Here is a 20,567-nt window from a genome sequence, read left to right on the forward strand (position 1 = left end):
GAATGAACGTGAAACTGAGCGCAACATGCATGAGCGCAAAACCCCTCCCTGCCTCCTCCCCCGTATGAATATGCTAATGACTCTACTTTGGCAAAACCAAACGAAAAAGCAACGGCAAAAGCAAGCAAAAAGAGAAACTTTGAACAGAATGTAATTTGGAGGTGCTGCTTTCGGAGAAAGACCAGAGAAAAATGGTGTCATTTGCAAGTTTGTCCTCCGGAATTAACAACAAAAGAAAAAAATAGAGTGGGGAGAGTTTAGCTGATGCGGTTAACACAGTTGGGTCTGAACATCGCACTGTGTAGATTTAAAAAATAAATTGTGCGATGTAAATGTGTAAAATGTTGTAGTACCCTTAACACTCTCAGTGGTGCAGCTGGTAGAACGCATGTCAACATGTTTTGACACATTCAAGCATAAACTCGGTTCGAATTCAGCGTCTGATGAACTCATTCTTCTTTTTTTCCCAGCTACATATCAGATTTTGCCTACTATTTATCACGAGAAAGACAAGTAAGAATCATTAATAAGTTTGTGCATCATATTTTATTTGCACATTTATTGAATGGAAATGTTTCTGATTCACGCATGCAAATTCATCTACAGATGGTGTCTTTATAGCAATGTGTGTGCAGTAGATAGCTCAGATTACATTGGGAAAAACGGCGACCGCTGCAAATTGCGCTTTAATGTTTGGCTGGTCAACTGTATGGTATGGAAACCTTATATACCTGCTAGATGAACCTGTCTCATACAGCTGCCATTGCAAGCCTCAAAGACACTTTGTAGAGTGCAATTTAACACAACTGCCTCTAGGAGTCGCCAATGGAAATAAAACAGACACGCACAAAAAATGTGTGTGCCATGAAGCTGGCGTGGAGCTGCGCACATTCCCACGTTCATTTAGTAAATCCAAATGTGAGCGATTCTGTGTGAAACCTGGCGTACGCAAAGTTTTTGCGCATACGTAGCGTTGATACATGAGGCCCCTGGTCTGAAGAACTTTCTGATTGATTATATATCTGTCATACCCACGGCTCGTTCCTGCAGCTTCTCTCCCTCACCAACCCCCTCTCACCAATCCCGTGAACAATCACCAGCATGGTAATCACCTGCACCCACAATCACCGTACACTATAAGAACCCACCTTATCCTCTCACTCATCGGCCGGTATCGAAGTCAGATGGTTCACTTCACCTTCGCTCCTTCTTCAACTTCTTTTCTTCCATGGATGTCTGCATTTCACCTTTGGATGCATAAACAACTGAATAAGGCAAGGGACTAAGCTATTCTGGTGTTTACCTGGAGATCTGTTGTTAACCTGATGAACTGTGTGTAAGATCACTCACTTTCTGATGTTCCCCAGTACAAATTATGTGTGAAATCGCTCACCCTCATAGGTTTACCTTGTGAACGGTTGATAAGATTGCTGTAACCGTGACAATATCTTAATGTGACAGTATTTCAGTTGTTTTAAAGCGGTGGTCAACTACAATATCATATTTTAAACTTTAGTTGATGTGTAATGTTGTGTGAACATAAACGATTTCTCTGAATGTAAGACGCTCAATAGTGATGGGAAGTTCGGATCATTTTATTGACTCGGATCTTTGAGTCTCGTTCATCGAGATGAACAAATCTTTTTTTTCGAGTCATTTGGTTTAATTTGCAAAAATATCATTAAAATGTTACGAATTGCTTCCAAACACATCTACAACTAGCCCAAAAGGTTGATCACACGACAAATAAGTCATAAATAGAATACTATAAGAAGGGGAAAATAATAACTCAATGTTTACCTGCTCTTTTGTCTATGAGGGTATTGTTGTCTCTTTGCTCAGCTCACCTCTTCATGTCTTCAAATGTCAGTGGTTCAATCACGTTACACTGACAGCCGCATATAATCTCAACCAAAGTGCACAGTCTGAGCTGATAGGAGCCATGATAATTAGTTCACCTTTCAAGTCTTCTGGTTCTTAAGTCGTTCACGTGACAGAATGACTCAAACCCGAGCACTCGAGAGATGAGCGGTTTAATTCTTTTTACGGCTCTAACTAGGAAATCACTGGGAATCACCCATACACTCTCATTCACACACATACACTACAGATAATTATTTTTTTTTTACCCAATTCACCTGTACTGCATGTTTTTGGTCTTGTGGGGGAAACCGGAGTACCTGGAGGAAATCCATGCGAACATGCAAACTCCACAAATAAATGCCAACTGAACCAGCCAAGGCTCGGACCAGCGACCTTCTTGGTGTGAGGCGGCAGCACTACATAGTGCACCACCGCATTGCCAATTTGTAAAAATTAGTCACCATAATTTTATTAGTTACTAATAACTTTAATAGTTAACTATAACTAAAAACTTTTAACAGTTAAAGTCATTATATTTAGACATTGTTAACCTGTAGCATGTAGGTGATGTTCATGTGTGCATGTTTAATAAAGTGTATTTGTGTTTTCAGTGTATGTGTTGTCTTTGATAAATCTTTGATGCTTGGCATCATCTCTTTGCAGGTCTTGGATCCCAACAACGGTGCTGCACAATTTCTAGAGGCCTCAGGATGGGCGTCCAGAGTTGAAATTAGAGGACAGAAAATATTAGCGTAGCTGCTGTTTATTATGTATTTAAACAAGAGATATCAATCACAATGTAAAAATGAAGTGCTATTAAAAAAAATATGAACAAACATAGCAAGAACCATCTAAAACATATAAGTATTTCTAACAAAGTGCCTGGTGTATTGAGACAGTAAGAGTGTGTCCTACAGGTGGTTTGTCAAGCCCACTCACCTGTACGGAGCACACTCATGTAACCTATGGTTATGTGATGCATTGTGTGTATGCTTTACTTAAGAGATAGGACTTTGATCTAATTTTAAACTGAGAGTGTTTGTCTGCGCCTTGGACATTATTAGGAAGGCTGTTCCAGAGTTTAGGTGCCATATACGAGAAGGCTTGACCTCCTTTAGTAGACTTTGCTATATTGGGTACTACTAGACGATTTTGATATTTTAAAGCGCAAGTTGGATTATAGCGAGACCGAAGGTTGGTTAGATAAACAGGAGCTAGAATTGTTTAAGCTTTATAGGTAAGAAGCAGGCGACAGAGTGGCGCAGTAAGTCGCTGGGTCGCTGGTTTAAATTCGGCTCAGTTGGCATTTCTGTGTGGAGTTTGCATGTTCTTCCTGCGTTTCCTCTGGGTGCTCCCGTTTCCCCTACAGTCCAAAGAGGTGGTACAGGTGAATTGGGTAGGCTAAATTGTCCGTAGTGTATGTGTGTGTGTGTGTGTGTGTGTGTTTCCCAGAGATGGGTTGCTGCTGGAATGGCATCCACTACGTAAAAACGTGCTGGATAAGTTGGCGGTTCATTCCGCTGTGGCGACCCCAGGATAATAAAGGGACTAAGCCGACATGAAAATGAATGAAGGTAAGAAGCAGTATTTTATAATCAATACGAAACTTAACAGGCAGCGAGTGAAAGGAGGATAAATAAGTGGTGATATGGTCATATTTTCTTGACCTGGTAAGAACTCTGGCAGCTGCATTTTGCACTAACTGAAGTTTATAAAAATAAAAATAAAAATCAGATCTCCGTAAACATTGTTGGCTTTGTCATGTTTTTGGGTCCCCCGACAGAGTTACAATATGATTTGATTTGACAAATTCATTGTTGAAATATGTGATTCACCCTTGTGCACCAACCGAGACAGTGCCAATGGATTAAAACTTAAAATGGAGAGTAAACTTTGAAAAAAAAATAATAATAAATGGCTCAGCCAAGTAACAAGAACCAAAGAAATGAAGAGGCAGAGCTGCAGTCCGGTCAGAAGTGAATAAATGGTTTATCAGTGCGTAAGCAGCATGTTAGCATATTTTTTAGGATAATTATGTGTAGGAAATAGTTTGTGGTGAAATACTTTTAATATGAAAATCATTCCTGTATGCATAAATTTTTAACGTTAATGTGACTGTAAATTATTGTATGTATAATTTATAAAAAATGCTGCATGGATTTCATTAAAGCCCAAAACATTAGTTGTTAATTCAATACAGAACTCATTATGCATAAATATACTGCTGGCAAAGTAGGTTACCTTTTTCACATAGCACTATAAAATATCACTAGCTACACATTATTTAAAAACTAACAATCAATGAATGCCAGAATGCCTGTTTACACATTATTTATAGTTTTCTATAAATTACATTGAACTTTCTCATTTAGAAGAGTGTTTTTTCACGCATCTTACAAATGGGGGTTGTAAACACATTTACACATTAATAATATTGTTACTATACTTACACACATAGGCTACTGTGATAGTTTTCTCTACATCGTCACGAGAGAAACAGAAAAATCATTCGATTCACCAAACGTGACATCTGCTGACATCTGCTGGTCAAAACAATGTGCATGTGTTGTGCAAAAATAGCTTTACGAGCATAGAGTTTACGAGCTCTTTGGTTTGTACCTTCGCAGCTGCCATAGAAAACAAAAATGGCAGCCCCCTTGGTGGTGAGTTCAACGCTCCTGATATAATCTACTAAAATATAATTTATAATCGTTCGTCTTATTACAGAAATACTCGATTTCAGAATTTGACTTTAACGGGATAGAAATGCGCGTTTGTTACGTCATTATAATAACAGTTAAAAAATATATTTTTGGAATGTAGTGAATCCCAAGTGTAAATAACTACTGGGATTTTTTCAATTGTGTGTACCTGTACACATATCATCAAATGCAACAAATAAATGAGTTTTTAAGACAATTTAGTTGGGCTGAAAATGAATAAAATTCAGATAAATGGTCACGAATTAAATTAAGCTGATTGTTAAGTGTTCTTTGGTAATTTTCATAGAAAATTAATATGGCAGTTAAAAAATTCTACGGCATGTATTTAGTTACTGTAAAGATGACTATACCCTATCATCTGATATGATCTGCATAATACCATATAGCCATGATTAAGGTATAGATGTAGTGTCTTGGGAAATTAGCACTACGGTTTCATATACTATGAAAGACTAAATTTAATCTGGGATTGTTGTTATATGAAATAACTAGTTTATTTTATCTTTTCTATGATGACAGTAAATAATATTTGACTAGATATTTTTCAAGACACTTCTATACAGCTTAAAGTGACATTTAAAGGCGTAACTAGGTTAATTAGGTTAACTAGGTTAGGGGAATTAGGCAAGTTATTGTTTAACGATGGTTTGTTCTGTAGATTATGGAAAAAAATATATAGCTTAAAGAGGCAAAAAATTAAAAACTGCTTTTATTCTAGCTGAAATAAAACAAATAAGACTTTCTCCAAAAGAAAAAAAAACATTATCAGACATTAGTAGTGTAAACATTTCCTGAATCTATTAAACATCATTAGGGAAATATTTTCAAAAGAATAAAAAAAAAAATCAAAGAGGGGCTAATAATTCGTCAACTGTAAATATATATATATATATATATATATATATATATATATATATATATATATATATATATATATATATATATATATATATATATATATATATATACTGTACATGTATGAAATTGCAAATAGTTTAGTTTAGCTTTTCTTTAAAATGCAGTTCTTTATTTTTGTTTGAAAAATTTCTTTTATCTAAACTTAATTTTCTCTTCTTTTTTTTTGTGGTTTGCATTAGTTTTACATTTCTTTGCTCAATAATCTAGGTTTCACTTGCAAATCTATATTTTTTAAAAGGTTAATAAGGTTCTGTATTCCATATCCTTTACAAATTATATATTTTAATCTGTCTCTTTCAAAAGCGGCATGCCATGAGGAGATGTTTAGCACACAACTGTGCTGTTACTGTAAGGAGGGGTTTGCGTTCTGGTGCAACACCATCTGTCTTCACCAGGCTCTTACTAAAACTTGATCACTATTTCTATGATGTGGAGAGCTTTTTATATTTGAAAGAGTGGTGGAAGACAAAAGTGGTCAAGTTCCAGAATAAGTAAGTGCATTTGTATTTGTCATCAGAGAAGTTTGTTTATTTTGTGTATTGCCAGATACATTAATTAAGGCCATTGGCAGCAGGCTAAATGTTTTATATGCAATAAATGTTATATATATATATATATATATATATATATATATATATATATATATATCCTACTTAGAAATCATGGAGGGGTCTAGAATTTAATCTACAGAATCTAAAAATAAAAATTTGACTTGAGTCAAAATGCTTTATATTTGGTACAGAAGCCTTTGTCAACAATTACAGAGGTCAAATGGTTCCTGTAGTTCTTCACCAGGTTTGCACACACTGCAGGAGGGATTTTGGCCCACTCCTCTATACAGATCTTCTCTAGATCTGTCAGGTTTTGGGGCTGTTGCTGAGCAACACAGAGTTTCAGCTCCCTCCAAAGATTTTCTATTGGATTTAGGTCTGGAGACTGGCTAGGTCATTACAGAACCTTAATATTCTTCTTACAAAGCCACTCTTTGGTTTTCATGGCTGTGTGCTTTGGGTTATTGTCATGTTGGAAGACCCAGCCACAACCATTCTTTAATGCTCTGACTCAGGAAGAAGTTTTTGCCCAATATCTCACAATACATAGTCCTGTTCATCTTCTCCTTTATACAGTGCAGTCGTCTTGTCCCCTGTGCAGAAAAACACCCCCAGAGCATATTATTGGGATGAAACACACAATTCTTCTTCCTCCAAACATGGCAAATAAAGTAAAGACCAAAAAGTTATTCTGGTCTCATCTGACCACAGGACTTTCTCCCATGACTCCTCTGGATTATCCAGATGGTCCCTGGCAACTTCAGACGGGCCTTGACATGGGTTGACTTAAGCAGGGGGACCTTCCTTGCGATGCATGATTTTAAACCATGACGTCTGAATGTATTACTGATAGTTGCCTTAGAAACGGTGGTTCCAGCTCTCAACACAGCATTGACCAGCGCCTTCCGTGTAGTTTTGGGCTGATTCTTGACCATTCTTAGCATTATTGATACCCCTTGAGTAGAGATCTTTCGTGGGGCCTCAGTCCGAGGAACATTGACAGTCATCATTAGCATCTGCGACTTTCTGACAATTGCCCCGACAGTTGTTCTTTTCTCACCAAGCTGCTTGGCAGTTACCCCGTAGCCCTTTCCAGCTTTGTGAAGGTCTAAAATTTTGGCTCCTGTGTCTTTATACAGGTCTTTGGTTTTGCCCATGTTGCTCCTTAGACATTTGACTGATTGTGGGGTGTACAGGTGTCTTTATGACAGCTAATGACCTCAAACAGGGGCTACTAAATTAAAGTCATGAGCAGAGTGTAGCTGGACTATTTAAAAGCAAAATAACAGGTCTTTGAGGGTAAGAAATCTGGCTGAAAAGCAAGGGATCAAATACTTATTTGACATAGTGATTTACAAATAAGTTGTTACAAAATGATCCAACATGATTTCTGGATTTTTATTTTTAGATTCTGTCTCTGAAAGTGGAAATGCACTTTTTCCAGACCCTTCGGGAAAAATTCTAGACCCTTCTAGACCCAAAATTCTAGACCCTTCCATGATTTCTTAGTAGAGGATATAGAAAAATCACAGGGTGATCAAATACTTATTGACCTTAATATATATATATATATATATATATATATATATATATATATATATATATATATATATATATATATATATATATATATATATATATATATATATATATATATATATATATATATGTATATGTGTGTATATGTATATGTATATGTGTATATATGTGTGTGTGTGTATGTGTATGTGTGTATATATATATATATATATATATATATATATATATATATATATATATATATATATATATATATATATATATATATTAGTCTTTATTAAAACAAACAACTATGTTATTTTTTATTTATTTGAACTTTTGACTGAAAGTCTTTTTTTTTTGTAGGTATTTTGGTTATGTGCAAAAGAGGTATGGTGCTCAAATAGGAGCTGCATATTACATCCTGGCTATCAAAGGGAGCTTCAGGTATGGCTCAATGATGTGATTCTTATTTTTATTTATTTCTTCTGTTTATTTACTTGTGTCTGTTCATTTATTTTAGAATACGTACAGTGATCTTTTATTAAATACACATTTTTAAGCTAATTTAAGTTAATTTAAAACATATAGCCTTAAATGTCAGTTATACACTTAATCCTGATGTCATAATAATGAAAACAGTTTAAAAAAAAACTAGATTCACTTAACCTTTTATCGTTATTTATTTGGGGTAGAAATAGTAAATAAAACGGAATGTATGTATATATGTATGTATGTATGTATGTATGTGTGTGTGTGTGTGTGTATATATGTATATATATATATATATATATATATATATATATATATATATATATATATATATATATATATATATATATATATATATATATACACACACACACAGTTAAAGTCAAAATTATTAGCCCCCCTTTTTTTTTTCTTATTTTAATATTTCCCAAATGATATTTAAGAGCAAGTAAATTTTCACAGTATGCCTGATAATATTTTTTCTTCTGGAGAAAGTCTTATTTGTTTTATTTCGGCTAGAACAGAAGCAGTTTTAAAATTTTTAAAAGCCATTTTAAGGATAAAATTATTAGCCCCTTTAAGCTAATTTGTTTTCGATAGTCTACAGAACAAACTATCGTTAAACAATAACTTGCATAATTACCCTAACCTGCCTAGTTAACCTAATTACCCTAGTTAAGCCTTTAAATGTAACTTCAAGTGTCTCGAAAAATATCCAGTAAAATATTATTTACTGTCATCATGGCAAAGATAAAATCAATCAGTTATTAGAGATGAGTTATTAAAACTATTATGTTTAGAAATGTGCTGAAAAAAAACTTCTCTCAGTTAAACAGATATTGGGGAAAAAAATAAACAGGGGGGCTAATAATTCTGACTTTAACTGTATATATATATATATAAACAATTGCTTTATACATTTGAAAAAAGTGTTTCTACATATATATATTCAATTCATGTTTGTATTAACAAAATCAATATACAAGTCAGGGTCCTACAGTGTCTAACTATTATAAATACTAATACCTCTACATTTTACTATCTACTGGTCTTCCTAAAAGGTGTAAGTAGACCACAAAATATTTCAATTGCCCAACTCTGTCTCTATAGATTTGCTGGCCAGTCTCAATGGTTTCGTCCAGACTCAACAGGAATGTTCAGCTTTATGAGGTCCCCTCATGGACAAATTGAAGAAGTGGATCTGAGTGGCACCCTAATAAACCTTAATGGACTCGGCAACCTTAGTAATCACCTTTTGTTTTGTATAAATGTACTCTTTTTTTTCATAAAGTATCATGTTTAATCACATTGCATGTGCCATTTCTCTGCTTCTCATGCACATACGGGTCTGTTCAGAATTGTGATCCGTTCCCACTGAAATCTAATATTAGCTATATTCAAAACAAAAATAATAGGTGGGATCTCACAGGTGCCACTGATGAACTATCATTGTGCTTTATTATTTATTTCCTCACTCATACAAACAAATTCTCTTTTCTCAGTATCCCAGAATAAACTGAAAACTCTCTCCTTACGAGGATGTCCGGAAGTGGACGACTGGTTCCTTGCTCGTCTTCACGTCTTTAGAGACAGTCTGGTGGAATTAGACCTGTCTGACTGCACTCATGTGACTGTAGGAGGGCTCGCTGCATTACAGAACCTCAGGTGAACCACATGTGTATTGACCATTTGCATGCATACATCACAGTCAGGGGTGGACTGAAAAAATTTCTGGACTCAAAAATTTAAGCCCTGGGCCTGTAGCCACACCAGCCCACATTACCACACCGACACAGCCCCACCCACGCACATTCACTACTTATATTGGTGTACAGATGGTGAAATAATATAGGCAGTGCCATATTAAACATTTAATGTATGTGACTGGAACAAAAACAACCCATTTATAACAAAATGTATACATAATAAAAAACTATCTGTGAGTCCGTTTGCTGTCCCTTTATACCTTCTAATGCACTCTATAGAAAGTCTACATTTATTATAGAAACGGACCACTTATTCAATAAAATGCCAAATTCTAGGAACATTACTAGCACAACATGACCTATCACTCAAAAGCATCTTGCTATTTAGCTGCTTACTTTATAATGTAGCCAAATGAGATTTCTTGAAGCCTTTCTTGCTGTAAAAGCTGTTTATTTATTAACATTTAGGCTCACTGTTGATTTATACAGATTTACATTTTAAATGCAGCCTTTTAAATTCTATAGGCTATTTAAATTCTATAGTTGCTATGGTATCACAACAATAAACATAACCCAATACTGAAGAAAATGTTCAAAAACACTATAATATTTACCATAAATTACCATAGTAATTTTTTCTTGAGGTCATTTACCTGTGATTTAAAAAAAAAAAAAAAAGAAAGAAAAAAATCTGACCACGATCTCCGTCACTGGTGAGGTTTCCAGGTGGCAAAACGGCGAAATTTGGGAAGTGTCCGACCGACTTCTGTTTATTTTAATTATTTTTTAAAATAATTGTTTAGGGGTTTTCACCTTTATTTGATAGGACAGTCGAGATATAGACAGGAAAGCGTGGGGAGCAGAGATGGGAAGGATCAGCAAAGGACCTCGAGACGGGAATAGAACTCGGGTCGCTGCGAGCACCTCAGTGCTATGTGTCGACGCACTAACCACTAGGCCACTGGGGCCGACAGTGTCCGACCGACTTCTGATGTATTTTTTGAGCCCTCCTCTTACTGCAGCCGCCTGTTTAGCTACTTACTTTATAATGTAGCCAAATGAGATTTCTTGAAGCCTTTCTTGCTATAAAAGCTGTTTATTTATTAACATTTAGGCTCACTGTTGAATATACAGATCTACATTTTAAATGCAGCCTTTTAAATTCTATTGACCTTATTCTAAAATGCGGAAGTGCGCCTGTTTTCGCGATTGTCTTAGAACTTCAGATTCAGTCGCCTATGGGAGAAATGACTAGGAATAATAAACGGCAGAAAATGGCCAAACTACTTGCTCAACAAACAAATGTTTGCATGACTACACAGACCAAGTAGCATAATATAATAAGAAAATATTAAATTGCAACATCAAGCAGCGTAACGAGCAGTTGTTAACGTCAAAAAATGAATGGAAGTGAATGTGACCGGAAGTCGCGAGACAAAAAGATTCAAATGGCAGCGCCCGCTCGTCAGCTGAGAATAAGGTGAATAGGCTATTTAAATTCTATAGTTGCTATGGTATCACAACAATAAACATAACCCAATACTGAAGAAAATGTTCAAAAACACTATAATATTTACCATAAATTACCATAGTAATTTTTTCTTGAGGTCATTTACCTGTGATTAAAAAAAAAAAAAAGAAAGAAAAAAACCTGACCACAATCTCCGTTACTGGTGAGGTTTCCAGGTGGCAAAACAGCGAAATTTGGGAAGTGTCTGACCGACTTCTTTTTTTTTTTTTTATAATTTTTTAGGGGTTTTCACCTTTATTGATAGGACAGTGGAGATATAGACAGGAAAGCGTGGGGAGCAGAGATGGGAAGGATCAGCAAAGGACCTCGAGACGGGAATAGAACTCGGGTCGCTGCGAGCACCTCAGTGCTATGTGTCGACGCACTAACCACTAGGCCACTGGCGCCGACAGTGTCCGACCGACTTCTGATGTATTTTTTGAGCCCTCCTCTTACTGCAGCCGCCTGTTTAGCTACTTACTTTATAATGTAGCCAAATGAGATTTCTTGAAGCCTTTCTTGCTGTAAAAGCTGTTTATTTATTAACATTTAGGCTCACTGTTGAATATACAGATCTACATTTTAAATGCAGCCTTTTAAATTCTATTGACCTTATTCTAAAATGCGGAAGTGCGCCTGTTTTCGCGATTGTCTTAGAACTTCAGATTCAGTCGCCTATGGGAGAAATGACTAGGAATAATAAACGGCAGAAAATGGCCAAACTACTTACTCTACAAACAAATGTTTGCATGACTATACAGACCAAGTAGCATAATATAATAAGAAAATATTAAATTGCAACATCAAGCAGCGTAACCAACAGTTGTTAACGTCAAAAAATGAATGGAAGTGAATGTGACCGGAAGTCGCGAGACAAAAAGATTCAAATGGCAGCGCCCGCTCGTCAGCTGAGAATAAGGTGAATAGGCTATTTAAATTCTATAGTTGCTATGGTATCACAACAATAAACATAACCCAATACTGAAGAAAATGTTCAAAAACACTATAATATTTACCATAAATTACCATAGTAATTTTTTCTTGAGGTCATTTACCTGTGATTAAAAAAAAAAAAAGAAAGAAAAAAACCTGACCACAATCTCCGTTACTGGTGAGGTTTCCAGGTGGCAAAACAGCGAAATTTGGGAAGTGTCTGACCGACTTCTTTTTTTTTTAATAATTTTTTAGGGGTTTTCACCTTTATTGATAGGACAGTGGAGATATAGACAGGAAAGCGTGGGGTGCAGAGATGGGAAGGATAAGCAAGGGACCTCGAGACGGGAATAGAACTCGGGTCGCTGCGAGCACCTCAGTGCTATGTGTCGACGCACTAACCACTAGGCCAGTGGCGCCGACAGTGTCCGATAGACTTCTGATGTATTTTTTGAGCCCTCCTCTTACTTCAGCCGCCTGCTCACCTACAACGCAGTCAAGGCGAGGCGAATCTCAAAAAAAGCTTATTCTTGCCAGATATTGATTACGTTTACGTAACCTCTGATTGGGTCGGCCCATCTCGAAAACAGCTGGCTGTCGCCGATTGGGCCAAATTATTAAAACTTATTATTATTACTATTATTATCATCATCATCATAATATTCACATCTTTCAAGAGATAAAAGCTGTCAGCATGTAAAAACAATACATTAAAAAAAAAATACATTTTTAAACTGACCGGCCCACATTTAAAAAATGGTTCGGCCCCAGGCCCGGATTGGCTAATCGGGAGGACCGGGAGAATTCTCGGTGGGCCGGTCTGTTTTTTTGGCCGCAAGGGCCGGTGTCCCTAGCTCCAGAATCTGTTGCTCTCAGCAGTCACACTTTTTTAAATTAATTTATTTATTTACTTGACCACAGTCTTCTTATTCATTATTTTACCGCAGCTCTGCTCTTTGTATATATAACCAGCCTGCAGGTTAATGATGATATAACTCAGATGAGCCATTTCTCAATTTACAAGTGTTGTGGTCCAGTGGTTAGCACATTAGATTACGATGCCGCCGATCTGGGTTTGATCCTCGTCTGAGTATGTTATTATTATTATTTTTTTTTTTCATTTTTATTGATTTCATTATTTTATTTTGTTAAGACATATAATACTGTTATGCCTAGTTCAGACTGCGTGATTTTAGCCCTGATTTTGGCTCGCCGACAGGTTTTGAGAAATCGCCGACAAATGCCTGAAATCACAGGCAAATCGCTGCTCGTGCACGTGAGTGACAATCACACAGTATGAACTATCAAAGACGCGACCTGAGAGAATCGCCGATGAGTCGCCGATGCCTGCGAGATATTTGGCTTGCTAAATATCTGGAGCTGTCGGCGATTCAAATCATACCGTGTGAATTGAGTTTTGACTGAAAATAACATTGGCGATCGCCTACAGCCAATGAGAGAGCAGCTTTCACTTGTGTGTGTGTGTGTATACCTGCTGCAGGCCAGCTGGAGGCTGGGGGAGAAGTTAAAAGCGCCCTTTTTCTGTTTATTTGGACCCACAAAATGGAGGAAAAACTAGTGCAGGTTTGACAGGACTCAGGAGCAACCGTTTCTGTTTGACCGTTTATACATAAAGAAATTAGTTTATTATCAACGTTAAGGAGAAATGGCTATTTCCCTTTAAACCCAGGTGAGCAAATATGGACATTTTCTACCCCATTAAAGGCTTCTTTCTCATTATGTAGTTAATAACAAAAGACATACTACGTGTTTTTGGCTGTGAGACGTAGTTTGGACTAACTTGTCGGCGATTCTTCCTATAGTAAAGTCATGCAATGTGAAAGTCCTTGTCACAGATCAATCTTGCAGTGTAAACAAAGCAGCGACGAAACCCTAGCCCAGATAGTCATGCTGTGTGAAAACATCTGTGACACGATTACTTTGAAAATCATGCAGTCTGAACTCGGCATTAGGGTTGTTGAACATTTAAAGTTCTAAAGCAGCTGTTTTCTCAAAAAAAGACGTGATAGTGTAATTAGAAACTGAATTGGAAATGACCTTGTTTTAATAGTCAGTCATAAACTGAGGTGGGCCGGTCTGAGGCTTGAAACTCTAGGGCGGAAAAAGAGTACCACTCTGGCCCTGTTCAGCCCTTCTGGCATTTGCCAGAATTGCAAAATGGCCAGTCAGCCCCTGATCACATTGTGTCTTTGGATTTCAGAATCAGAATTCAAATGTGTTGATCTTCAGTCTTAGACACTGAAGACGCCCTATGAAATTAAATGGAGGCACTTGTGGTGATACCATTAACTAATTACCCTAAATTTGCAATTATTAGCTTACTGTCAAAGCATAAACTAATAAAAAACATAAAGAAAGCATAAAAAATACACAATACCCACATATGCAATTCATAAAGCAACAAACTTTTTTAATGTTTTAAATATGCAGATTTGTTGAGCTATCAAATTGTATTCCTTTTCCACCCAGAAAACTAAAACGGCTGGACATTTCTGGACTTCCTCGACTTCAGTGTCCAGGTCTGGTCCGGATACTGTTGGAGGAAATGCTACCTCACTGTCAGGTCATTGGAGTTGAAAGTGAGCAGGGCATGATCCAGCCAGAAAGACAAGAGCCAACAGACATTGATGATGCTTCCACACAGAGTGGGCTGAGACGTTCATAATGGAGGCTTATGTAGCATCAAACAACTGTTCTGCCATTTTAACAAAGGGTTGTTCTGAATGTTATGTGCATGATTGTTGCAAATTTTATTGTAGATATAGATTATATAATGTTTTGAGACAAACACAATAAAAGTTTGTGTTGTAATGTGAAATTTTATTTGTTTTACTTTTATGAGATTTTGGTGGCAGGGTCATTCCTACTATTCAGTGCCATTTGTGTGTCCTAGGTATTATATGCAGAATATTTAAAAATGCAATTTAAAAAAATTCTTAAAGCATGTCTTAAAGGATTATCTTTATCCACCATAGGACAAAATGATAAAACTTAAATTAAGTTGAAAATATTTCCTCAGTTAATTGTATTGTACTGTACTGTATTTCAATGCATGCAGCTGAATTGCCATGTCCCAGGTCATGTACTGTACAGTGCGTAAGTATTCATAGCGCTTCACTTTTTCCACATTTTTTTATGTTACAGCCTTATTGCAAAATGGATTCAATTTATTTCCTCAAAATTTTACACACAATACACACAACGACAATGTAAAAAAAGAGTTTTTGAAATTATTGCAAATTTATTTAAAATTAAAAACTTAGTGATAAAAAAATGAGGGGTAAGGGTAGAATTGGGACTGGGGCTTTGTGTCCACCCTGTTAATCAACATATATTACACGTTTTTCTGGTTACTTGCATCCAAAAAACTAAACTAAACTAACAAAATTAAGCCACTTAAAAACAGGATTTAATTGCATTGCAGTTTCTTTTAATAGTAACTGAAATAGATTTCCGCAGATTTTTAGCTCATCACTGAGTCTATTTTTTACTTGAGTAAATGTGTGTAAATTTATATTCAGATTTTTAAAATTAATTTCAATAATGTTATCGACTAATATGGAAATGTTCATATTTTTTTATACAATTTGTAAAGTCATATTTTCTGTCTAGACATTATAAGATATATTATATAGTGCTTTGTTTACCAAATAAGTAGATTTAGATAAATTTGCATTGTAAACATTAAGGTTAAAAAGGTATTATTTTTTATTTCACATATCAAGTTTTTAGCTACGATACTCCCGAAATCATTCCGCATAAATCCACAGATTTTTTACACAATTCTGCGCAGAGAAGTCAGCAGATTTTGTTTGGCCCTAACCATAAGTCTTTTTTTTTTTTTTTTTTTAGATAAATCTAGTAATACCTTTTAAAAATACTATTGCAGGGTAAAGTGATGGACATTTTAGCTCTTATAATGTTTAAAATTACAGTAACTGTTTATTTTAAACACCTTTTAAAAGATACGAGAATGTTCAGTAACAGGGTGGACATTTGGCCTGTGTAAAATGTGAAAAAATTCTGTAGAAAAATACTAAACCGTAATATCCTGAGCTGGACCAATACAGTTTTTTTTATAGTTTAATAACTGAAATGATAAAGGAACAGTTAGGAATGGCACAGAATAAGAATGACACGGCACATGATATAAGTACCATAAAAAAGAAAAGGAAAATAAAACAGGTGTCAAGTCAGATTAGTTAGGTGGAGTAAATCCTATAATCCGTTTTATGAGGTGTGAGTATTAGGTCTAAGTGTTAGAAACAGTGAGACACATGCACAGGAAAGGTGGATCAAGAAATCTGAGAAGGTACAATGTAAGGTAATTTATTTATTCATTTACTTGTCAAATTAAACTTAAAATGTATGGTTTCTGATAAAGTTATACGATCTAGACGCGATTTTGGAACGAATATTAAAGTCTGTTTCCACCCGGAATATTATCAACAAATTACGGAGAAACATTGCAGGGATTAAAAATGAGGCATCTTCACAAAATCCAAATTGGGCGGGGACAGGCTTCTCAGATGTTTTTCGTGGTCAGGTAGGAGTTTACAACCTATTTTGCATTTACTTTTCAAATAATCAAGTCGTTACGTCATTTTTTATTGTCTTAAGGACAAAAGACGAAATAAAAACAATAAAGTAAATGCGTTTATGTGTGAATATAATTTGTTACTTTTCCCATGACAAATAACATAATTTATAAGCAATTCATTTATTTTACTGGGTACTTTACAAAATGTTTTCAGCAAAAAAAGTGTAAAAACTTACATTTTATGAGGAATTTTTTTTAGCCTCTCCTGTTTTTTATTATCTTTTAGTATTATTTTTATTTATTTATATATGATTTTTCTTGTTTATTATTGTACATGATGTTATCCATTGTTATGTCTTGTTAAAACACAAAAAAGTAAATGCGTGTCTATAAAAAACAGTATTACTTAATTATTATTTTATTGATGTTTTTAGTATAATAATCACTTAATAAGTAGAACTTCACTTAAATATTTTTTCTGTTCGATACATCGATGGATTTGCTCTTCAGTGTTTGGACTTTCAGTGAAAATTAAACCAGAATTACTGAACTCAACTGAACTTCAAATCTGAAAACTGGACTGACCCAGTTTCAGTTTACTATAACTTTAATGTTTTGACACAATTTACATAGTAAACAAATACAGAAATAAAGATGAATTGAATTAAATTATAAAAAGCATTTACAGCAGTCGGCTTTGTGAGCCTCCATGCGCCCCCTCGAGGAATAAAACAATATCACATATATGTCGTTTACCACTTATCAGCATGAGCCGCCCAAAGAAATATCAGCGACTCACAAGAGCTATCGTCCCTTTAATAAAACAGTGGTGCCATCTCAACTTCAAGTGTTTCTTTTGGTATTTTTAGCTGGCTTATAGTTTTAAAGAGGGTAGATGTCTGAAGGTAATGTGATTAACGTTATGCCTTTCTGTATAAGTTATGGGTGTTTTCAGACTCAGTTAGCCTTTAGCAAATAAGTAAAGCTAACGTTAAGTATTTATCGGAAGTTTTTGCTGTTAGTGATTGATGCATGTAATTAAGACATCACATACTTCGACAAGCCTTTTTTGTGTCCTTTAGAGGTTTCTAAAAGGGAAGAAGAGGAGGCTGACACACCAGGTCTCGAGGTAAATAAAGATTTTAAAATATTTTAATAGCTCACAAAAATGAACGTAACGTCGCTCATTCATGTTTAGACCAGGGATGTAAACAATAACAAGTCCTAAGGCGTTTCCTGTTTTAGATTTTTACTTTAGCTTAAGGAAATCCAAAAAGATCCACGTATTGACAAACAGACAACTGTGTTTACATTTGGTTATGACTGAATTGTCTCTTATTGCAGTTATGAAATAGTATGACAACAAGCAGGAAATGGGCCATTGACACGACCGCATTTAAACGGTACAAAAGCAGTGGTTCTCAAACGTTTTTCCAAGTACCACCTCAGAAAATTGTTGTCTTTGCAAGTACCACCATAATGAGCAGTATTGGAATACAGTATATTAGGTCAATTAGGCAGCTAAAGGTCTATACAGTTAAAAAAACGAGGCATAATAATTCCTATTATTAAGAACATTTAGATTAAAATGTGCTTTTAAAGGTTAAAAATGGTAAGTTACTGTTCCTAAAAAGTAATAAAAAAAACTCCTAGTTTATCAGCACCTGGAAATGCCTGGACCTCATAAATATAGGAGCAATTCCATGAAAATGTCAACCTTGCCATGAAAAGAAAAATGTTTTCACCAAAATAGCGAAACCGTTTCTACATTTTTTGCGCAGGCAAGTGTTTTACAGTACTTTGAAAATACTTAAAAATGTCTCTGTCAATGTTTTCAAACTATTATATTTGATTGTCCAAAGTCACACAAATGGCAAAATCACATCCGTTACATCCATAACGAAAAAGTGTCACATCCATAACAAAGCTTTTCCCTCAAAAATGCAAAAATGTCAAAATAAAATAAAATCAATCAGTTTTGTTCTATAAAGAGCCAACTCTTATCCTTTTGTTGAGCATTATTTATTTTGGGTTGTGCAGTTTAATTCACAGAATTTCTACGAAATATGTTGTATACTGTAAACTCGCAACTTTTTTTGTCACATCCATAACGCTAGTTTATTTTCCTCATTTAAAGTATAAAAATGTTCACAGATTGAATTTTTTTGATCCCATAACTCTGTGGTTAGTTGTTTTGGAAAATATAAACAGATGATTCAATATAATGTTAACGTATACTCTCTCTGCGAATTTATGTTTTGAATTTTTACTGCAAATGTCACATCCATAACGCTGGAATCAGCCATAGGCTTTATGTCATCATATTCATTTATGAATCATTTTTGATAATTTATTTAAATATAGCATGTACATATGACATATTTGATTTATCCGCGTACCACTAGAAGGAAGCCCCACAGTTTGAGGACCACTTGTCTAAAGCATCACTGGGAACGATACATTAGCCTAGTTGGCATGTACTATAATATTTCAATGCTAATAATTCATTTTGTACCTGCACCTTTGCCTTCCCTACTGAATAAACCAGCCTAGGCTGGTTTTAGCTTGTCGACCAGGCTGGTTTTAGAGGGGTTTTGGCCATTTCCAGGCTGGTTTCCAGCCATTTCCAGCCTGGTCTTAGCTGGTCAGGCTGGGAGATGACCAGCTAAAACCAGCTTAACCAGCCTAGCCAGGCTGGGAGCCCAGCCGAAACCAGCTATGTCCAGCTTAAACCAGGCTGGTCAAGCTGGTTTTAGCTGGATTTAGCTGGTCATTTTCCAGCCTGACCAGCTAAGACCAGGCTGGAAATGGCTGGAAACCAGCCTGGAAATGGCCAAAACCCCTCTAAAACCAGCCTGGTCGACCAGCTAAAACCAGCCAACCAGCCTAGGCTGGTTTAAGCTGGATTTTTCAGCAGGGTTGCATCAACATCATTGTAAAATTTTCATTCAAATATATACCTTACCGTTTTTCTAGTTTTTTTTTTTGTTTGTTTGTTCTCATAGTAGTTTTTGCTCACACAAAATACACATCTATATGTAAAGCTGAACATGTAAGACATGAACATGATATAAGTTTAAATATTGCTCATATGTCACACTTTCACCACAGTAAGCTGCATTTTATAAAATGATTTTAAATGTATATACATATTTCTGCAGGGTCAGTCAGATGATAGCAGTGACGAGGGTGACGCTTCAGGAGATACTGAGAGTATGTGACAAACACTGTACTTAAAAAGTCATGCATAAAAAAATACTGTCCATAAAATCATGCAATTTTAGCTAAAGATATACTTCTTTTTCAGTGGATTTTTTGCGCAGTCTTTTCTCGCGAACACTTGGCCTTAGTCCTGGAGATAAAGTCTTGGATGAGTTAACCCTGGACTCAGTTGCTCGCTACATACTGAGTGGCAAATGTGAGTTTCTGCTCAGATGAGGTCCTAACTTTCAGAGTTAAATGTTTAATCTTTTGCTCTTAAAAGACTTAATTTTGAATGTACAGTCTATTCATTAACAAATTGATTTGAAAATTAGCTTCATGAACACTTTGCTGCTGTGCAAATAGCGCTACTATTTTGTGTTATCATTTCAAGTCTTATAGTCAGATGTTTTAAACTGTCAAATAGTTGATATATCTTTCTATCAACAGGTAAGAACATTATCTGTATGGTTGGAGCTGGGATATCTACATGTAAGTGTAAAATGCAGCAATCCACTCCTCATATATGAAAATAGAATTGTATAATATCATAATTATTGGGAGTAGTCGTAGTATTGAATATTATATTAA

At 35.4% G+C, this 20,567-nt stretch overlaps 2 protein-coding genes and 1 long non-coding RNA gene across 12 annotated transcripts in view; 2 read left to right on the top strand and 1 right to left on the bottom strand.

Annotated features, from left to right (window-relative positions):
• The first annotated feature begins 1,166 nt into the window (after window positions 1-1,166).
• Window positions 1,167-15,053, top strand: dmac2 (distal membrane arm assembly component 2). Of its 2 annotated transcripts, none has more exons than XM_087282290.1 (6): window positions 1,167-1,274; window positions 5,808-5,995; window positions 7,940-8,020; window positions 9,176-9,309; window positions 9,568-9,730; window positions 14,705-15,053. In XM_087282290.1, the coding sequence occupies exons 1-6, from the start codon at window positions 1,185-1,187 to the stop codon at window positions 14,898-14,900; spliced, it is 852 nt and encodes a 283-aa protein (XP_087138416.1). In that variant the 5' UTR covers window positions 1,167-1,184; the 3' UTR covers window positions 14,901-15,053. The 2 variants fall into 2 exon arrangements, with proteins under 2 accessions (XP_087138416.1, NP_001373217.1); NM_001386288.1 differs by lacking the exon at window positions 1,167-1,274 and adding an exon at window positions 4,463-4,526.
• LOC147833573 (uncharacterized) lies at window positions 4,496-11,627 on the bottom strand. Of its 2 annotated transcripts, none has more exons than XR_015508999.1 (4): window positions 11,164-11,627; window positions 10,892-11,061; window positions 9,064-10,244; window positions 4,496-5,289 (listed from the first exon to the last, which is right to left on the bottom strand). It is a non-coding gene; the product is annotated as an uncharacterized LOC147833573 (long non-coding RNA). The 2 variants fall into 2 exon arrangements; XR_015508998.1 differs by lacking the exon at window positions 4,496-5,289 and adding an exon at window positions 8,479-8,736.
• A 701-nt stretch (window positions 15,054-15,754) lies between the features above and the next one.
• The window catches only part of sirt2 (sirtuin 2 (silent mating type information regulation 2, homolog) 2 (S. cerevisiae)), a 23,007-nt gene continuing 18,194 nt past the window's right edge, over window positions 15,755-20,567 (top strand). The window contains exons 1-6 of one of the 8 annotated variants that reach the window (XM_087282437.1): window positions 16,463-16,547; window positions 16,633-16,781; window positions 17,858-17,904; window positions 19,937-19,988; window positions 20,083-20,193; window positions 20,427-20,468. In XM_087282437.1, coding sequence (XP_087138563.1) covers window position 19,988; window positions 20,083-20,193; window positions 20,427-20,468 — 154 coding nt within the window. In that variant the 5' untranslated portion in view covers window positions 16,463-16,547; window positions 16,633-16,781; window positions 17,858-17,904; window positions 19,937-19,987. 8 annotated transcript variants of the gene reach the window in all.

Source organism: Danio rerio, chromosome 15, assembly GCF_052040795.2.
Source record: "Danio rerio strain M-AB ecotype USA chromosome 15, GRCz13ab, whole genome shotgun sequence".
Lineage (NCBI taxonomy): Eukaryota > Metazoa > Chordata > Actinopteri > Cypriniformes > Danionidae > Danio > Danio rerio.

Excerpts from the sequence above, each read along its gene's own strand:
- dmac2 (XM_087282290.1), top strand. The coding sequence starts at position 1,185 with ATGGTTCACTTCACCTTCGCTCCTTCTTCAACTTCTTTTCTTCCATGG. Across the intron at positions 1,275-5,807 it reads TGCATAAACAACTGAATAAG|CGGCATGCCATGAGGAGATG; the intron begins GCAAGGGACTAA and ends CTCTTTCAAAAG. Across the intron at positions 5,996-7,939 it reads GTGGTCAAGTTCCAGAATAA|GTATTTTGGTTATGTGCAAA; the intron begins GTAAGTGCATTT and ends TTTTTTTTGTAG.